At 50.5% G+C, this 21,125-nt stretch overlaps 1 protein-coding gene across 2 annotated transcripts in view; it reads right to left on the reverse strand.

The window, feature by feature from the left end:
* Positions 1 to 21,125, reverse strand: part of EDRF1 (erythroid differentiation regulatory factor 1) — a 157,276-nt gene that overhangs the window by 87,167 nt on the left and 48,984 nt on the right. For both annotated transcript variants that reach the window (XM_073552777.1, XM_073552778.1), the window contains 2 exons: positions 2,090 to 2,368; positions 39 to 110 (listed from right to left, as the gene is read on the reverse strand). In XM_073552777.1, the coding sequence (XP_073408878.1) occupies positions 39 to 110; positions 2,090 to 2,368 (351 nt within the window). The remainder of the gene's footprint in view (positions 1 to 38; positions 111 to 2,089; positions 2,369 to 21,125) is intronic.

Below are 21,125 nucleotides of genomic sequence, written 5' to 3' on the forward strand. Positions count from 1 at the left end.
GTGAAAAACTTGATTGAGGAACCTGAATGTGGACTTACTTCTAGGACGTAACTGAGGACTAAGCGGCAGCGTTCCTCTGTGTCACTGCAAACCGGAAATGTGCAGCTAGGCTGGAAGTAAAGTACATTCAGAATATTAAAAGAAAACCCAGTCCTTTTGCATACAAAACAAATGTAAAAAAGTAGGGTCTTTCTGCCCTCATTATCAACAATAAGGTAAACCTGCTTTTGGTTCCCAAACCAGTCTTATATGCCCAAAAAGTGTCAATTTTCTCATGCCCTCTAATTTTCCATCTATAAACAGGCAATTCCTTTTCATCAACATTCCTCCAGAACTATAGGTGCTGGAACTTTTTTTTTTTTTTTTTATCAGTCCACAGGAGGCATTCCTCCTATTGTTCAACTACCAGTTTAACCTGAAACAGAAAGGAGGTGTATACAACAAAAGCAGGACAAGATAGACAAAGGCCAGCCGCCCACACAATTTCAAGAAACAAAGGCCAGCCCTACCCAATATAAAGCGACAAAGGAACGTCCCTATACAATATAAAGTGACAAAGGCCGACCCCCACCCAATATCAAGCGCCAAAGGCCGGCCCCCACCCAATATCAAGCGCCAAAGGCCGGCCCCCACTCAATATCAAGCGCCAAAGGCCAGACCCCACCCAGTATCAAGCGCCAAAAGCCAGTCCCCACCCAGTATCAAGCGCCAAAGGCCGGCCCCCACCCAATATCACGCGCCAAAAGCCGGCCCCCACGCAATATCAAGTGCCAAAGGCCAGTCCCTCTACCCAATATAAAGTGACAAGGGCCATTCTCCACCCAATATAAAGCAACAAATGAATGTCCTGACCCAATATAAAGTGCCAAAGACTGGCCCACACCCAATATCAAGCTCTAAAGGCCAGCCCCCACCCAATATAAAGCGACAAAGGAACATCCCCAACGAATATAAAGCAACAAAGGCCGGCCCCCACCCAATATCAAGCGCCAAAGAACGGCTCCCACCCAATATCAAGCGCCAAAGAACGCCTCCTACCCAATATCAAGCGCCAAATGCCAGCCTCCACCCAATATCAAGCACCAAAGGCCGGCCTCCACCCCCAATATTACGTGACAAAGGAACGTCTCCATCCAAAATAAAGTGACAAAGGACAGCCCCCACCCAATATCAAGTGCCAAAGGCCGGCCCCAACCCAATATAAAGAGACAAAAGCCGTTCCCCACCTAATATAAAGCGACAAAGGAACATCCCCACCCAATATAAAAGCGACAAAGGCTGGCCTCCACCCAATATAAAAGCGACAAAGGCCGGCCTCCACCCAACATAAAAGCAACAAAGACCAGCTTCCACCCAATATAAAGCAACAAAGGGTGCCCCCCACCCAATATAAAGCAACAAAGACCGGCCTCCACCCAATATAAAGCGACAAAGGCCAGCCCCCACTCAATAAAAGCCACAAAGGCTGCCCCCCACCCAATATAAAGCAAAAAAGGATGGCCCCCACCCAATATAAAGTAACAAAGACCGGCCTTCACCCAATATAAAGCGACAAAGGCCAGCCTCCACCCAATATAAATCGACAAAGGCCAGCCTCCACCCAATATAAAGCGACAAAGACCCGCCCCCACTTGATATTGCAACAAAAACCCTCCCCCACTTACTGAAATTTGTGTCTGTTGTGAGAGATGGATTACACTTAGTAACAGACGGTGACAAAAAGTTACACAGAAGTAAGAGACCTAATGGCTGGCACATCATTCTTAAATAGATTGTCTATTTATCACATTATTAAATGAAATCAAGCAGTCTGAAAAGTCATCACTTACATACATGAAGAATTTGTGCCAAATATCCCAATGTATAGTGAATGAATTCCTGACCCAGCAGTTGGGACTCCCAACAATCCTGAGAACAGGACTGCGTAAAGCCCCATTATAATGGAGTGGAGGTCATGCATGTGGAACATGGCTCCAATTGTTGTCTATGGGGCTGACAGATTTCTGAGCGCTGTACTTGGCATTCTTCAGATTTATAGACAATGAATGTAGCAGAGGCCAACATGCTCAACATGTGGAAATGTCCTTACCCTGATCTGATGAGTGGACTTGTACTTCTCTGGCACAGACAGCTCCCGGACAGATTTAATGATGGCTATAGCTTTGCAATCTTCTGGGGATTTAGGAGGACAATCATAGGAGCCATTTTCATCACTATCAGGCAGCTCCTCTTCTTCATCATCCTCCTCCTCCTCCTCCTCACTATAACTCTCATCAGAGTTCCCATTAAGAGATCCTTCCCCACTTTCCTCTTTCTTGGGCTCCAGTTGAAACAGCTCTGACAGCATGTAGTTAGCCGAAGCAATGATCTGAAAATAGATTTAAAAGGCAAAATATATTAAATATGTATTGCTATTTCTGCAAAGTAGCAAGTCATACAAGGTCCCAGCCAAATCAGGAAACATTAAAGAGTGCAATAACGTATATTCTAAAAATTCTTGTACTGATATGCTCCAGAGCTGCATTCACAATAGTACAGGCTTTAGAGCTCTATATTCCTGTTGACCCCGTGTCTACACAGAGCTGGCTATAGGGTATTTGAGGAATTAAAAACTTACAAAAATCACGGTATGGTATTCCACAGACCCACATGTGGTGTCTGAAAAGCTTGTTTATTTTTTCCAATGACAACTAGCAGAATTAGGAGGCTGCACGCCAGGATAAGATTAGGTAATGCAACATCCTTAAAGATGTCTAGATGTGTTCTTGAAATAAATATAATTGCTATGAAAGGGTCACGTGACCGTTTTTCACTCATCTGAGAAAATCGGCCCAATTATGCTCATCACACCCTGATCAGAGTTTAATCAAAGTAAAAAAACAAAACTTCTCCATTCTGTCTGTTAAAATTGGGACTGCACTTGAATGTGATCCGAGTGCAGTCAGAGTTTTCCCATGGAGACAGACTTGAATGGCTATCCCATAATCAGAAGCAACTGATGCATAATGTCAAAACAGTGCCCCCGACACATTAACCCCTGGCACACTGCGATCAAACACGATCGCAGTGTACCGGGGGTTTAGGGAAGCATCGGCAGGGAGGGGGCTCCCTCCGTGCTTCCCTGCGACCCCCAGCGCATCGCGATGTGCTGGGGGCCTCCTTCCCTGCAGGTCCCCGGATCCAATATGGTGGCGGGGGCCTGCAGGGAGGCGGTCTCGTCAGTGCCTGCAAAGCGCAAGGCTGAGGAAAGCCTGCATCAGCACCTGTGTGAGATCGCTAATCTGTCACAGCGATCTGTGTTGTGTCAGATCAGCGATCTCACACATGACAGTGATGTCCCCCCGGGACAGTATAATAAAGTGTAAGAAAAAAAAAGTGTAAAAATCATTTATATAAAAAAAAAAAAAAAAAAAAAAAAAAAAAAAAAAATCGCTAAATAAATTAAAAAAAGAAAAAATATTCCCTAATAAATTCATTTTTTGGAAATATAAAAAAAAAAAATGAAAGTACACATATTTAGTATCACCGCGTCCGTAACGACCCGCCCTATAAAACTGTCCCCCCATCAGTTAACCCCTTTAGCGAAGCCCTTAAATAAAAATAAAAAGCAAAATAAAAAAATAATGCTTTATCATACCACCGAACAAAAAGTGCAATAACACGCGATCAAAAAGACAGATATAAATATCTATGGTACCCCTGAAAACGTCTTCTTGTCCCGCAAAAAACGAGCCGCCACACAGCGTCATCAGAGAAAAAATAAAAAAAAGTTATAGCTCGCAGAATAAAGCAATGCAAAAATAATTATTTTTTATATAAAATTGTTTTCATTGCATAAAAGCGCCAAAACGTAATAAAACGACAAATGAGGTATCTCTGTAATCGTACTGACCTGAAGAATAAAACCGCCTTATCAATTTTACCGCACGCGGAATGGTGTAAACGCACCCCCCAAAAGAAAATCTTGAAATGCTGGTTTTTGTTCATTCTGCGTCCCAAAAATCGGAATAAAAAGCTATCAAAAAATGACACGTACCCGTAAATGGTACCAATAAAAACGTCAACTCGTCCCGCAAAAAATAAGACCTCACATGACTCGGCGGGTCAAAATATGGAAAAATTATAGCTCTCAAAATGTGGTGATACAAAAACTATTTTTACAATAAAAAGCGTCTTTTAGCGTGTGACAGCTGCCAAACAAAAACCCACCATAAATAGTAAATCAAACCCCCCGTTATCACCCCCTTAGTTAGGGAAAAATAATAAAATTACAAAAATTTACTTAATTACCATTTTCCCATTGGGGATAGGACTAGGGTTAGGGCTGAGATTAGGGTTAGGGGTGTGTTGGGGTTAGGGTTGGAGTTAGAATTGGGGGGTTTCCACTGTTTGGGCACATCAGGGGCTCTCCAAATGCAACACGGCGTCTGATCTCAATTCTAGCCAATTCTGCGTTGAAAAAGTCAAATGGTGCTCCTTCCCTTCCAAGCTCTGCCTTGCGCCCAAACAGTATTTTACCCCCACATATGGGGTATCAGCCTACTCAGGTCAAATTGCAAAACAACTTTTGGGGTCCAATTTCTCCTGTGGAAAAATAAAAGGTCATGTTTGTGGAAAAAATATGATTTTTTTTTATTTTCACGCCCGGGCATTATAAACTTCTGTGAAGCACTGGGTGGTTCAAAGTGCTCACCACACATCTAGATAAGTTCCTAAGGTGGTCTAGTTTCCAAAATGGGGTCACTTGTGGGGGGGTTTCCACTGTTTAGGTACATCAGGGGCTCTCCAAAGGCAACATGACACCCGCAGACCATTCCATCAAAGTCTGCATTCCAAAACGTCACTACTTCCCTTCCGAACCCCGACGTGTGCCCATACAGTAGTTTTCTCCCACATATGGGGTATCAGCGTACGCAAGACAAATTGGACAACAACTTTTGGGATCCATTTTCTCCTGTTACCCATGGGAAAATAAAAAAATTGGGGACTAAAAGATCATGTTTGTGGAAAAACCACCATGGTTACTTACCGGTAGCCGGTTTTTCCGGAACCCATGACAGCACACCTGAGAGAGGGATCCGCCCCGCTAGGACAGGAACCTACTGAAATATAAGGGGCGGCACCTCTCCCCCGCTTCAGTTGGTTACAGAGCATGAGAGGACTTCCCGGTTAGTTACATATTTATCCAACACCACTTCACGCAAATACACCCTACTAACGTGCACACCCATACGGTGAAAAAGGGGGGGGGGATATACGGGTGGTCATGGGTTCCAGAAAAACCGGCTACCAGTAAGTAACCATGGTGGTTTTCCCTTCACCCATGACAGCACACCTGAGAGATTTTTGGAGACTTCGAAACACCTTAGGGAGGGACCACCGCTTGTAGCACCCTTCTACCAAAGGTCAAGTCAGCAGAGGAGGATAAGTTTAATCTATAGTGTTTAAAGAAGGTTGATGGTGAGGCCCAAGTAGCGGTCTTACAAATTTGATCAATTGATACCTCTGCCTTTTCAGCTCAGGAGGTCGCCACTGCTCTGATGGAATGAGCCTTGATGCTGTCAGGAATCGGAACACCACTAGCTGAGTAGGCTATACTAATGGCCTCCCTAATCCATCTGGCAATAGTCCCTTTTGACACTCCATAGCCCTTTCTAGCACCCTGAAAAGCTACGAACAGGGACTGGGACCTCCTCGACTGGATAGTCACAGATATATTCTAGCAGGGCTCTCTTAACATCCAAATTGTGGAATTTTTCCTCCCCTGGATTTTTGGGATTTTCGCAAAAGGAAGGAAGGACAATCTCCTGACTTCGATGGAAATATGATACTACCTTAGGCAGATATGCGGGGTCTGTTTTTAATACCACCCTGTCCTGAAATACCTGTGTATAAAGTGGACTAACAGAGAGCCTGCAAGTAACTTAATCTACGGGCCGACATAAGGGCCACTAAAAAGGAGATTTTTGTGTACTCACCGTAAAGTCTCTTTCTCTTAGCCTTTAATTGGGGGACACAGAACCGTGGGTGTTATGCTGCTGTCCACTAGGAGGCGACACTATGCATAATCTGAAAAAGATTAACTTTGGCTCCTCCTCTGCAGTATACACCCCTGGACGGCGTCAGCCTTCTCCAGTTTTGTGCAAAAGCATTAGGAGGAAAATACCAGAAACATAATTATGCCTGTAAGAAGGCTACTATAAACGAGATCAAACAACAATATGAGAACCCAACCGTAACAACGGCCCGCAAGGGCAACAGGGTGGGAGCTGTGTCCCCCAATTAAAGGCTAAGAGAAAGATTTTACGGTGAGTACACAAAAATCTCCTTTACTCTGTCGCCTTATTGGGGGACACAGAACTGTGGGACGTCCCAAAGCAGTCCATGGGCGGGAAGCAGTGGACGAATATTGTGCTGACAGTCCCCTAGACTTGGGGTACTGCTGCATGCAGGACCCATCTACCCAGGCTCGCATCCGCTGAGGACTGGGTATGCACTCGGTAGTGTTTTGTAAATGTGTGCAGGCAAGTCCAAGTGGCTGCCTTACACACTTGATGTGACGAGGCTTGATGCCGAATGGCCCAAGAGGCCCCTACCGCCCGCGTAGTGTGTGCCATACCACCGGCCGGAAGAGGAGAATTGTTGAGGCGGTAAGCCTCTTGAATGGTGGACTTGATCCACCTAGTAAGGGTGGCTTTGGAAGCCGGTAGGCCCTTGCGAACGCCTTCTGGAAGAAGGAAAAGTGAATCAGACTTCCGGAAAGGAGCACTCCTAGACACGTAAACACGCAATGCCCTGACAAGGTCAAGCGTATGCAGAGCCTTCTCCACCCTATGAACGGGAGCCGGGCTAAGAGACGGTAGTGAGATTTCCTCATTGAGGTGGAAGCTGGACACAACCTTCGGAAGGAAGGATGGGACTGTACGTAGAACCACCTTGTCCTGATGAAAAACCAGGAAGGGTTGTCTGCAGGAAAGAGCTGAAAGTTCAGACACCCTGCGTAGCGAGGTGATCGCCACCAGGAAAACCACCTCTGTGATAGAAAGCGGAGTGAGACCTCCTTAAGGGGTTCAAAAGGAGGTGACTGTAGTGCTGTCAAGACCAGGTTGAGGTCCCACGTCTCCAACGGACGTTAGTAGGGGGGAACCAATCGGGAAACCCCTTGGAGAAAAGTCTTCACTTGCGGCTTGTTAGCAATACGCCTCTGAAAGAGCACTGAAAGCGCTGACACCTGGCTCTTCAGCGAGCCCAGGGATAGCCAGTCCTGACTGAAGGAAACCGAGGACCCTTGGAAGAGAATAGGGGAGTGGGATCTGCCCACGAGATTCGCACCATGTGAAGAAAACCTTCCAGGTACGATAGTAAATCCTGGCTGAAGTTGGCTTTCGAGCCCTGATCATGGTTTTAACGACTTCCGGTGAAAAACCTGCTTGGGTCAAAACCCAGGTCTCAATGGCCACGCTGTCAAATTGAGAGCTCCTGAGTTCTGGTGGAAGAACGGGCCTTGTGACAGAAGGTCGGGACGTGTGGGGAGACGCCAGGGAGCGTCTGCTGTGAGTTGCACGACGTCGGCGTAGTACCATGTACGCCTGGGCCAGTCTGGAGCGATCAGGATGGTGGGAACTCCCTCTTGCTTGATCTTCCTCAGGACTCTGGAGATCAGGGGAAGAGGTGGAAAAATGTACAGAAGCTGGAACTGGGTCCAGTCCTGAACCAGGGCATCTGCTCCGAGCGACTGCGGATCGCGCGTCCTGGCCATGAAATTGGGAACCTTGGTATTGAGATGGGATGCCATTAGATCCAAGTCCGGGGTGCCCCAACGATGACAGATCTGACAGAAAACTTCGGGATGGAGAGACCACTCCCCCGAGTCCATTCCTTGTCGGCTGAGAAAGTCGGCTTCCCAGTTGTCCACACCCGGAATGTGTACCGCAGAGAGTACCGACCACGCATTCTCCGCCCATTGTAGGATACGTGTTACTTCGGTCATCGCCTGGATGCTGCGGGTGCTGCCTTGATGGTTCACGTATGCCACTGCCGTGGCATTGTCCGACTGTACTCTGATATGAGAGTCTGCTAGCAAGTGATGGAAGGCTTTCAACGCCAGGAAGATGGCCCGAATTTCCAGGATGTTGATGGGCATGGTCGCTTCCATTGGTGACCACCTGCCTTGCGCTCTGTGATGCAGGTGCACCGCGCCCCAACCTATAAGGCTTGCGTCGATGGTCAAAACCTTCCATTGACCGGAGAGAAAGGATTTTCCCCTTGCAAGCGAGGTTGGCTCGAGCCACCAGTGCAGGGACCTCCTGGTTTTTGCTGATAACCGGAACTCCCTGTCGAGGGAGAACGGATTCCTGTCCCAGGACTTGAGGATGGCCAGTTGAAGGGGTCTGAGGTGAAACTGGGCAAACGGTACCGCCTCCATTGCTGCTGCCATCCTGCCAAGTACTCTCATGGCATACCGGAGATCTGGGGGACTTGCGGAGGAGTGTGTGAACTCCCAGACGGAGAGCCAGTGCCTTGTCTCTGGGGAGAATCACCAGACCCTTGGAGGTGTCGAATAACATCCCCAGGAAGGTCAGAGACTGACTCGGGGTAGTCGAGGACTTCTGTAAATTGACTAACCATCCCAGGCGCCTCAGAGAGTGTCGATCGTGATCGAGACGTTGACCTCGCAGTCCTTGAGGGTGGGGGCCTTGATGAGAAGGTCGTCCATGTATGGAACGACTACTATGCCTCTGGAGTGCAGAACGTCCATGGTAGCTGCCATGACCTTTGTAAATGTTCTGGGAGCCGTGGCGAGACCGAACGGGAGGGCCACAAACTGGTAATGGTCTTGGTCGATTGCGAATCTGAGGAACCTCTGATGGGCGGGAGCAATCGGTATATGCAGGTATGCGTCCTGTATGTCTATGGAGGCGAGATATTCTCCTTTTTCCATGGATGCAACAATTGACCGGAGGGATTCCATGCAAAAGTGACGAACTTGAACATACTTGTTGAGTTGCTTGAGGTCTAGTATGGGTCGGACACTGCCTCCTTTCTTGGGCACCACGAACAGGTTGGAGTAGAACCCTCGGAAGCGCTCTTCTGCTGGGACCGGCACTATGACTCCTGCTTGCAGGAGGGAAGAAACCGCTTGACGGAAGGCCTGAGCTTTGAGCGGGGATTTTGGAGGGACAGAGGGAAAAAACCTGTGCGGTGGACTGGTAGTAAACTCGATTTTGTATCCTGAAGACACTATTTCCTTGACCCACTTGTCATCTGTAATAGGCAGCCAGACCTGCTGAAAGAGTAGCAGTCGTCCGCCTACAAGTGGGGTGTCTTCCGGAGGGCATGAGTCAAGATGAGGGAAAAGTCTGAGGTTTTCCTCCTTTAGATTTCGCTTGGCTTGCCTTTGACTGCCAGTTCCTGTCCGGCCTCTGTGCCGCACGTGTGTTGTCCCTGCGGGGGGGGAACGACTACGGTTTTGTGCTGGGCGTGAGACGGACCAGCCTGAAGAATTCCGAAAGGATCGGAAACGAGATTGATTACGTCTTTTAAACGTGCGTTTTGGTCTTAGTTGAGGGAGGGAAGTACTTTTGCCCTCGGTATCATTGGATATCATTGTATCCAGCTTTTCACCGAAAAGACGGCCACTGAAGTACGGGAGATTTGTTAGGGACTTTTTTGAGGCCGCATCCGCTTTCCATTCTCTTAGCCAGAGAATATGCCGGATTGTGATGGCGTTTGATGCTATTGCCGCTACCTCTCTTGCAAGTCCAACGCTGCATGGACCATGTAATCTGCCACCACTGCAATTTGCACCGCCTGATCCGCCAGCTGAGGATTTGAGGCTTGAAGGCCCTTTTGCAAGAGACCAGCCCAGGCCATGATGGCCTTGGCTGCCCAAACTGAAGCAAATGCGGGAGTCAGAGAGGCACCTGCCGCTTCAAAGATTGAACGAGCCATGCGTTCAACCTGTCTGTCTGCTGTGTCCTTGAGGATTGAACTGTCCGGCAGCGAGAGAAGCATTTGTGCTGCTAGTCTAGAGACTGGAGGGTCCACTTCAGGCGGATCTGTCCAATCCTTGGTGTCTTTCTGTGGGAAGGGGTACTTTGCGTCCAAATACTTGCGATTGGCGAATTTTTTCTCAGGCTGCAAAAAATGCTTAGAAAGGATTTTTTTGAAATTCCGGGTGATTAGGGAAGACCTTCGATGGTTTCTGAACACTTTCAAAGGAAATCTTGTGTTCTGGTGCATCCGGGGTTGGATCTGAAATGTCCAGCAGCCGAAGGATGAAAGAGACGATATCCTCAACTATCGCAGTATTGCTAGGGGGACAAGGGAGCAGAGCGGTCTCTGTTTCGTTATCTGAGTTGGAGTCACGTATGCCATCTGAGTCTTGCGCATCGCTAAGGAGCTCCCTAGCGGGCGAACTAGAGCGGAGGTTTTCCCTGGTCTGGGATCGTTGTGGAGATCCGCATTGTCTTTCCCTATCAGGGGACGGCCTCGGTGACCTGGAGCCACTGTGTCTCTCCCTAGAGGGGGAAGACCTATTGCTATGTGAGGACGCAGATGAACGCGACCTGTGGGTCCGCTTACGCCTCGAACTGTCGGAAGCGCCCTGTACGTGAGACCGGACGTCCCTTTGCTGGGTAACGTTCATAGCCGAGACATGACCCTGCAGAGCCTGCAGTAATGTGGAGGTCAGGTTATCTATAGACTGTGACAGACTGCGACATCTGAGTTGCCCATTCCGGCACAGTAGCGGTCGCAGAAGCGTTGGTAGGGACTTCTTGGGGTTCTGCGCCGGTTTTTTGGGTACAGTCCCGGCAGTGCGGGTACGTGCTGCCGCTGGGGAGAGTGACCTTGCAGGCTGTGCAGACTGCATAAAAGCAGTCTTGCCTGGTTCTTTTCTTTGAGCCCGACATAGTACCTAGGCTGATTAATAGAGGCCCTACAGGGGTATCTACGCAGAGGAAAGGAGTAGGAGAGCGCTATAGGTTATAGGAATTCACAGCTGAGTACCAGAACCCAGCTGTGATCTTACCCCACCGGTGCTCCCCTTAGGTCCAGCGCTGATAAGCCCCACGTCCTGTGCCCCCCGGAGACTGCTGTGCTGCCTTCCTTCAGGTGCAGCAAGATGGCCACCGGATTCTGAGGTGGAGAAGGAAGGGGGCGGAGAGCTGGAAAAGGGCGCGCTGAGCTATGTAAAAGCGCGCCCTTCCTGCCTCGATCCGCCCCTTCTATGACACTGCAGTGTCATTTTCGTCATCCGGGGGGCGGGAAAAGGCGGCGGCTTCGGCTAGGCCAAAGCCGCGGTCTAAATTAGAGGCCTGATGCCCAGGAGGGCTCCAGAGCGGCGCGGTAGTCCGGGAGGGGGTCGGATTTGCACTGGACCCCCCCGGAATGGGCGACTGGCTAGCGGTGGTGGCAGCAGGGCTAGCGGTTCCTGTGTGGGGGGTCCCTGGAGCGCCATGGAGCCACTGCTACTGCAGAGGCAGGGGCGCAGAAAGCCCTGTCTCTGCTGTGCCACGTCTGCCTGCACCCTCCCCCCGGCCCCAGCAGGATCCCACAGCTGGTCTGGGGTCCCTGGTGCAGAATGCTGTCTGTACTCTGACCCTACCTGCGGCGTCTCAACCTAATGCCCCCCGGATTAGGGAGGGTGCGCCTGTCACCGTCAGGGGGTCTTCATCCTTGCCTCAACCTCAACCCAGACCCTGAAGGGGGCTGGGGAAGGAGGGGGGGTCTCAACTTCGGACCAGTACCCGAGGGACTGGGGAAGGAGCGACATGGGGAACCGCCATCTCCACTTCAACTGGGCACCCCTAAAAAGGGGGCCAAGGAAGGAGCCATGCCGGGAGTCTCGCTGGAGACCCACTTTTCTTCATCTGTTCCAACGAAAGGAAAAAAAAAAGAAAAAAAAGGTGTGCCTCCTTGCGACACTAAGCAAAAACTGGAGAAGGCTGACGCCGTCCAGGGGTGTATACTGCAGAGGAGGAGACAAAGTTAATCTTTTTCAGATTATGCATAGTGTCGCCTCCTAGTGAACAGCAGCATAACACCCACGGTTCTGTGTCCCCCAATAAGGCGACCGAGTAATAATCGTTTTTAGGGTAAGATACTTTATGGGTAGTTGCTGAATAGGCTCATATGGTTCTTTTGTAAGGGCCTTTAATACCAGGTTTAGATCCCATGGAGCTATTCTTGGTAATGGGATAGGTCTGGACCTATAGCAGGACCAAATAAATCTAGCTACCCATCTGTTTGCTGCCAAATTGCAGTTATAAAGCGAGCCCAGTGTGGATACTTGCACTTTGAGGGTATTTACCGCTAACCCCAGCTGTAATCCTGACTTTAAAAACTCCAAGATAGCACTAAATCGGGGGCTCTTGCTCTAACAGCTTACCTAAGAACTGCAGGAATTTATTCCATGTTCTGCCTTAGATATTAGTCGTTACCGGTTTCCTACTTTTTAGCAGGGTGGCCACCAACCCGGGAGAGAACCCTCTATCCATTAAAAGTGACCTTTCCAATTTTCACGCCGTCAGATGGAATCCCTTGACCTGAGCGTGAAATATTGGACCCTGAGTTAGCAGGTCTGGGATTTCCGGCAGAATCCATGGATCTGAGAGGGACATCATTCGCAGCAGAGAGAACCAGGGTCTTTTTGGCCAGAATGGGGCTATTAGGAGCAACCTGGCTTGATCCTTCCTGATTTTTCTCACTACTGTTGGGATCAGTGTCACTGGGAGGAACGCATAGGCTAGCCTGAAGTCCCACGGAATCTGCAATGAGTCCACCACCCATGGCTTTTCCCTTGGGTTTAATGAACAGAATCTCTCCACTTGCCTGTTGTTTTTGTTGGCGAAGAGGTCTATTCCCGGTTCCCCCAAAGCTGTGTTATCTTTTGAAAAATGGACCGATTTAGAGCCCATTCCCCTTGCCTTAGTATATTGCGGCTCAGGAAATCGGCTTCTATATTATCTACCCCCTTTATATGCAATGCCGTCAGAGAGAGTAGGTACTGTTCTGCTCTGTGAAAAATGTCGCTGGCTTCCTTCATTAGGGAGTATCATCTTGTACCCCCCTGGTGATTGATGTATGCCACTGTTACTTTGCTGTCCGACATGATACGGACATTGCGGCCCCTGAGGAGGGGAATAAAGTCTCTTAGGGCTTTGCTCACTGCCCACAGTTCTCTCAAGTTGGAAGATGCGCCCCGTTCTTGAGGCCCCCAGGACCCCTGGGCCGCATGACCCCTTAGGTACGCCCCACCACCCTGAGGAGCTCGCATCTCTCAGAATTATGTCGGTCACTGGTTTGTCCCATAGCATCCCTGATGCCAAGTTTGTCCTGTCTAACCACCAGTTGAGAGAGTTCCCCCAGGATGCTCTGCGCCGCTGACACCAGCGGCCGGCAGACGCCCGCGGCCCTCCCTCGCTAGGCGTTCTGAGGGAGCGAGACTGCGGGCACACGCGAGGGGAGGGAGGCGCGGTGGAGCCTCCAGGAGCCGCCGCCCGCAGGGGCCTCCAGGGACTGCGCTTCCAGACACCCGACGGCCGGCGCTACAGGTGAGGCACCCTGTTCTTCCTGCGCCGGGCCTGGGACCTTTCACCTATGACAGGCACCGCCGCTGTCAGTGGGATTCCCTTCCAGGACAGGAACCCAATTGACGCAGGGGAGAGGTGCCGCCCCTTATATGTCAGTAGGTTCCTGTCCTGGCGGGGCGGATCCCTCTCTCAGGTGTGCTGTCATGGGTGAAGGGAAAAATATGATTTATTTTCACGCCTGGGCGTTATAAACTTCTGTGAAGCCCTTGGGGGTTCAAAGTTCTCACCACACATCTAGATAAGTTCCTTGGGGGGGGTCTAGTTTCCAAAATGGTGTCATTTGTGGGGGGTTTCCACTGTTTTGGCACATCAGGGGCTTTCCAAACGCGACATGGTGTCCGATCTCAACTCCAGCCAAAATAGTCAAATGGCGCTGCTTCCCTTCCGAGCTTTGCCATGCGCCCAAATAGTCCTTTACACCCACATGTGGGGTATCAGCGTACTCAGGACAAATTGCACAATAACTTTTAGGGTCCTGTTACCCTTGGGAAAATAAAAATTGGGGGTGAAAAGATCATTTTTGTGTAAAAACATGGGCTTTTGTGATAAACTCACCATAAAATCCTTTTCTCCGAGACGCTCATTGGGGGACACAGGTACTGGGGGTGTATGCTTCTGCCGCCTGGAGGCTGATACGAAGTGAAAAAAAGAGGGTAGCTCCTCCTCCGCCGTATACACCCTCGCCCCTATTGCGGGCGGAAATCAGTTTCGTGCAAAAGCAGTAGGAGAACAACAAAATCAGCCTTAATACAGGTACAACATGTCTAGAAAAAAACCATCCTAATATCAAATATAAATGCATATTAATTAAACAAACAAGAGCCAACTTGGCTAATAGGGTGGGTGCTGTGTCCCCCAATGAGCGTCTCGGAGAAAAGGATTTTAAGGTGAGTTTATCACAAAAATCCATGTTTCTCCTTCGCCTCATTGGGGGACACAGGTACTGTGGGACGTCCTAAAGCAGTCCCTGGGTGGGAGTTGACTCACCGCTCCAAGCTACATGCACTTCTTGTCTAAAGGTGCGTCACCGCTGCTTGGAGAATCCTTCTACCCAGGCTCGCATCCGCTGAGGCCTGAGTATGGATATTATGTTTGGCAAATGTGTGCAGGCTGGACCAGGTTGCTGCCTTGCAAACCTGTTCCATCGAAGCCTGATGCCGAAGCGCCCAAGAGGCGCCCACTGCCTGAGTAGAGTGTGCTCTGATTCCTGCTGGAATTGGCGCGCCTCTGATACAGTAGAACTCCTGAATTGTCAAACGAATCCATCTGGCTATGGTCGATTTTGAAGCAGCGAGTCCCTTCCTGAGCCCTTCGGGGAGCACGAACAGCATGTCCGTCTGACGAAAGGGTACGGTCCGCGACACGCACCTCCGGAGGGCTCTTACCAGGTCTAACATGTGAAGAGCTTTTTCGACACGGTGCACCGGTGCTGGACAAAAAGAGGGCAAGACAATATCCTCATTAATGTGAAATGCGGAAACTACCTTTGGCAGAAAGGGAGAGGCTGGTCTCAGCACCACCTTATCCTTATGGAAAGTGAGAAACGGGGCTCGGCAGGATAGAGACGCCAGCTCCGAGACCCGCCTGATAGAAGTTATGGCCACCAGGAACACCACTTTCCAGGAAAGGTACAACAAAGAGACATCCTGTGGCGGCTCGAATGGGGCTTCCTGCATAACGCCTAGGACCAGATTAAGGCCTGGATGAAAGTCTTCACCTGCAAATTGGTAGCAATTCTGCGCAGGAACAGGACGGATAAAGCCGTTATTTGCCTCCTGAGGGAGCTTGGGGCTAACCCTGAGTCTAGGCCTGACTGGAGAAAGGCCAAGATGTTGGGGATAGAGAATCTCGATGGAGAACAACCGCGGCCTTGGCACCAAGAAAAGAAAACCTTCCAGGTGTGATGGTAAATTCTCGCCGAGGTAGGCTTCCGGGCGCTAACCATTGTAGCGACCAACTCGCGCCCAAACCCCGCCTGGGTTAGAATCCAAGATTCAATGGCCATGCCGTCAAACACAGGGCCCCTGAGCTCGGGTGGAAGACCGGGCCCTGGGACAGTAGATCCGGGCGCTCTGGCAGTCGCCAAGGAACATCAGCGAGCAGCTGCACTAGATCTGCGTACCACGCTTGACGGGGCCAGTCTGGGGCCAGCAGAATCGCCGGAACCCCTTCTGTATTGATCTTTTTGATGACTCTCGGAAGTAGTGGCAGTGGGGGAAATAGATATGGGAGTCGAAACTGGTTCCATGGCAGAACCAACGCATCCACCGCGATTGCCTGCGGGTCCCTGGACCGAGCGACATACGTGGGCACCTTGGCGTTCACCCTGGAAGCCATCAGGTCCATATCTGGTGTCCCTCACCATTGGCAAATCTGCTGGAAGACCTCGGGGTGTAGTGAGCACTCCCCGGATGCAAGCCCCTGGCGGCTGAGGAAATCTGCCGCCCAGTTCTCCACGCCCGGGATGTGGGCTGCCGAAATCACTGAATGGTTTGACTCGGCCCAATGAAGAACATGCCCTACCTCGCGCATGGTTGCTCTGCTGCGGGTGCCCCCTTGGTGATTTATGTAAGCCACCGCCGTGGCATTGTCTGATTGAATCCGGACGGGGCGGCCTGCTAGAAAGTGATGAAACTGTTGCAGAGCCAGCCGGATTGTTCGTATCTCCAATAAGTTGATAGGGAGGTGTGCCTCCTGCGGGGACCACCGTCCTTGGGTCGTGTGGTGGCAAAACAATGCTCCCCAGCCGAGGAGGCTGGTGTCGGTTGTCACCACCAGCCACTGATCTGGGGGGAAAGGTTTCCCCTGAAGCAGAGAGGCACTGGTTATCCACCACCCGAGCGACTGCCTGACTTGAGAGGACAGTCGGCACCGGCGAACGAGCGTGAAAGGGTTCTTGTCCCAGGCTGACAAGAGGGCGTGCTGCAGGGGGCGAAGATGGAACTGGGCGAACGGTATCGCTTCCATTGCTGCCACCATCTTCCCTAGAATCCTCATCCCGAACCGGATGGTATGAGGGACTGGTTGGTGAAGTGTCCGGACTCTCTGCTGGAGAGCTAGAGCCTTGTCTCGAGAGAGAATTACTAACCCTCGGCAAGTATCGAAGATCATCCCTAAAATGGAAATTCTCTGAGCTGGCAAAAGGGATGACTTCTTTGCATTGACCAACCACCCTAAGCGGGCAAGCGTATCTAGCGTGATGCTGACATTTTCCTCGCACGCCCGTATTGACGGGCCCTTGACCAAGAGGTCGTCCAAGTAAGGCAAGATGACTATGCCCCGAGAATGCAGGGTGGCCATGACGACTGCCATGACGCTTGTGAACACTCTGGAGGCCATGGCTAGCCTGAAGGGTAGTGCTGCGAACTGGAAATGTAAACCGTTGATGGCGAAGCGTAGAAATCTTTGATGTGGAGGAAAAAGTATTCTCCTCGCCCCATGGCCAATATGACAGAATGGAGGTACTCCATCCGGAAATGTCTGACCCTGATGAATTTGTTCAGGAGCTTCAGGTCCAACACAGGTCTGACAGTCCCGTCCTTTTTGGGAACCGCGAATAGGTTGGAATAGAAGCCATGAGCTCTTTCGTGTTCTGGCACGGGAATAATGACTCCGTTGCGCTGGATCGATTCGATGCCTCCTAGCAAAGCCCTTGCCCGGGTATCCACCTTGGGAAGACGGGAAAGAAAAAACCATCTTGGGGGTATCTGACAAATTCTATTTTGTAACCTGAGGACACCAGCTTTTTTACCCATGTGTTGTGTGCGACGTTGAGCCAGATGTGGTGAAACCAGAGTAGGCGGCCGCCTACCTTGCTGGTGTCGTCTGGCAAATGCCTCGAGTCATTTGGCTGACGATCTCTGGGACCTGGATCCCCTCAACCTGGGTTGGTGAGTACGCATTCTCCCCAACGGGTTGGCTCTATATGAGACCTGCCACTCTCTATCCTGGTTGTGGTGACCTGAAGTGGTGGAATTGGCCGCTGCGGTCCACCCGGGGTTGCGAAAGGTCCGAAAACGTGCCTGAAACTGGTGGCGAAAAGGTGGTTTGATCTTTTGTTGAGGGAGAAAACCACTCTTCCCTCCTGTGGAGTCAGAGATGAGCTGATCTAACTTCTCTCCGAATAGGCGGCCGCCATGTCCTTAACCATAGAGCTCTTCTAATAGCAATTGCGTTAGCGGCAGCAAGTGCCGCGCAATTGACTGTATCCAAAGATGCATTGATTAAGTAGTCCCCAGCCAAAGCGATCTGACTCGCAATCTCTGATACCTCTGCATGTAGGTCCCTATCCTGCAAGGCTTTGTTTAATGATTCCGACCAAGAAATCATGGCCTTGGCTACCCATGTTGCTGTGAACGAGGGAGATCATGCTGACCCTGATGCCTCAAATACTGAGCAAGCCAAGCTCTCTATGAGACGATCCGTGTGATCCTTAATAGAAGAACCACTAGGTATGGATAACAGGGTTTTAGAAGCTAAGCATGACACAGGTGGATCCACCATTGGGGATTCTGTCCATTTTTTACAGAGGTCAGGAGCAAATGGATACCTGGCTTCGAGCGCCTTCAGAATCGAGAAACGCCTGTCCGGCCGTTCCCTGTGTCACTGCACTATGTCCTCAAATTCTGGGTGAGCGCAAAAAACTCTATGCGGCCGCCTAACCCGCTTAAATGCCACCTTATGGCCTGAAGCCGAAGTGGAATCATCCTCAATCCCCAAGGTCTGGTTGACAGCTTCGATGAGGCTGTCCACTGTTTCCCGAGACCCTGGAGCATCCAGGTCAAGGGGTTCGTCTGAGTCGAAATCTGAGGTCTGCTCGCTATCGACCACTGGTGACGGGAAGCGAGAAGCGGAACTCACGGATGCCAAGGCACCGGATGGACTGGGCAAAACCATGTGGGTTAGTTTCCCCCAGGTCTGCCTGGAGTGAGAGTGGCCCCTGCAGGCCGGAGGCTCTTGTGAGGTGGAGGACCCCTCTAAGACTGGCGAGCCACTGTCCCTGCCCCTATCTGGGGCACGAAGGGACTCGATTGCCCTCGTATGTGACGCCATGGACTGTGACAGTGATAGGGCCCACTCCGGGGGACTTGGCACACTGGTCCTGGTCGCAGGGGAGGGCCCCTGAGCACGTTCGGAAACACAGGCTTCGCATAATCGCTTGCTCTGCGCCACGGACAAACGGCCCGACAAGAGATGCATGCAGCGTATAAAAACGTGTGCGTCTTCGCTCTTTCGGACATGCTGTATCTGTCAGGCATCCGCACTGCAGACCGCTGGGGGGGCGAAGGGAGCACCTAATTTTTCCTGCAGCGTGGCCTCCCGGGCAGTACTTACCTCCAGTCCTGTGCCCCCATGTGTCCTAGACGCGCCGGTGTTGCTCCAACTTCAAGGAGACGCGCGCCAGAGCTGCAGGGCGGCCGTCAGCAGAAGAATAGCCCAGAGGGCGGTACTTCCGGCTGCGGCCTAGCTGTGGACCGAAGCCGGGGGCTCAATTTCTTCGCCGTCCGCTCAGGCACGAGGGGCGGGCCGCCGGAAATGACGCGCGGCAAGGAGGCGGGACTTCCGCCCACGGCCTAGCTTCGGCCGAAGCTACGGGCTCTATTTATTGCATGCCCACGACGGGGGGGCGGACCCACTTCCCACTGCATCCCAGGCCAAGGCTGGACGTGCGGCTCGCCGCCATGGGGACGGGGGAGTCCCTTCGGCCCGCTGAGCAGGCTAAGGACCCCAGCCCTGTGGATGTCTCCGCAGGAGCCCTCCCAGGCCATCCTCCTCCGTGAGTGTTTTCTTCAGCTTCCCAGCTCAGGTAGATGGGAGGGGGGCCTAGATATAGGACGGTGCAGGCACCCCAACTCCAGCAGAGGGACTGTCCGCCGCCGTGCAGCACCGCAGTCTAGCATTGGTGGAGCAGTGGGGGCCGCTCGGACTACTCTTGTGCCTCTGTACAGCACACGGTTTCAATACCTAGTGGTGGTCAGGGCTAAGTTCGGCATCGTGTCTCACGTCGCGGGACAGGATACGTGGAGGCGACACGCACATGCTCGCCCGTTGTTGGTTTGGGAAAATCAGACCCTTTCAATAGGATCCGTTGACCGTCTTATCTTCATGGAAAAACTGGCAGAGTCTGGAAAAAAAAAGACCAGACGTGTGCCTCCAATGGACACTAAGCAAAAACTGATTTCCACCCGCAATAGGGGTGAGGGTGTATACGGCGGAGGAGCTAACCTCTTTTTTTCACTTAGTGTCAGCCTCCAGGCGGCAGAAGCATACACCCACAGTACCTGTGTCCCCCAATGAGGCGAAGGAGAAAATATGATTTTTTAATTGTACGGCTGTACGTTATAAACTTGAAGCCCTTGTGGGTTCAAAGTTCTCACCACATATCTAGATAAGTTCCTTGGGGGGGTCTAGTTTCCAAAATGGGGTCACTTGTGGGGGTTTTCCACTGTTTAGGTATATCAGGGGCTCTCCAAACGTGACATGGCGTCCGACCTGAATTCCAGCCAATTTTGCATTGAAAAAGTCAAACGGCGCTCCTTCCCTTCTGAGCTCAGCCATGCGCCGAAACAGTAGTTCCCCCCCACATATCAGGTATCAGCGTACTCAGGAGAAATTGCACAATAGCTTTTGCAGTCCAATTTCTCCTGTTACCCTTGGTAAAATAAAAAAAATTGTCCCTGAAGTAATTTTTTTGTGATAAAAAGTTAAATGTTCATTATTTTTTAAACATTCAAAAAATTCCTGTGAAGCACCTGAAGGGTTAATAAACTTGAATATGGTTTTGAGCACCTTGAGGGGTGCAGTTTTTAGAATGGTGTCACTTTTGGGTATTTTCTATCATATAGACCCCTCAAAGTGACGTGGTCCCTTAAAATAAAATGGTGTTGTAAAAATGAGAAATCGCTGGTCAACTTTTAACCATTATAACTTCCTAACAAAAAAAAAATTTGGTTCCAAAATTGTGCTGATGTAAAGCCAACGTGGTAAATGTTACTTAAGTTTTTTGTGTGCCATATCTCTGTGATTTAAGGGCATAAAAATTCAATGTTGGAAAATTGCGAAAGTTTCAACATTTTTGCAAAATTTCCTTTTTTTCACAAATAAACGCAAGTTATTCGAATTAAATTTTACTACTAACATGAAGTACAACATGTCACGAGAAAACAATGTCAGAATTACCGGGATCCATGGGAGCGTTTCAGAGTTTTACCTCATAAAGGGACAGTGGTCAGAATGGTAAAAATTGCCCGGGTCATGAAAGTGCAAACCACCCTTGGGCTTAAGGGGTTAACATGTGCACGGCCCCACAGAATAACATGGGGACAAGTGCTGTCCGTGAAAGCATTCGCTGCCACTCATCTGATTTTTACGGTCGTGTGCACGAGCCCTTAAGAGTTGGTGGAAAATAGATCATTGACCACGTCAAACTGTAGCCGCTGGACGGGAACTATGAAAATTGCCTCTTAGCGGACGGCATCCGTGGCATTTCTTTTTATTAGCTGGCTCAGAACTACGTCATCTTTGCGGAGT

The sequence above is a fragment of the Dendrobates tinctorius genome, unplaced genomic scaffold, assembly GCF_039654945.1.
Source record: "Dendrobates tinctorius isolate UK_male_01 unplaced genomic scaffold, ASM3965494v1 ptg000196l, whole genome shotgun sequence".
Lineage (NCBI taxonomy): Eukaryota > Metazoa > Chordata > Amphibia > Anura > Dendrobatidae > Dendrobates > Dendrobates tinctorius.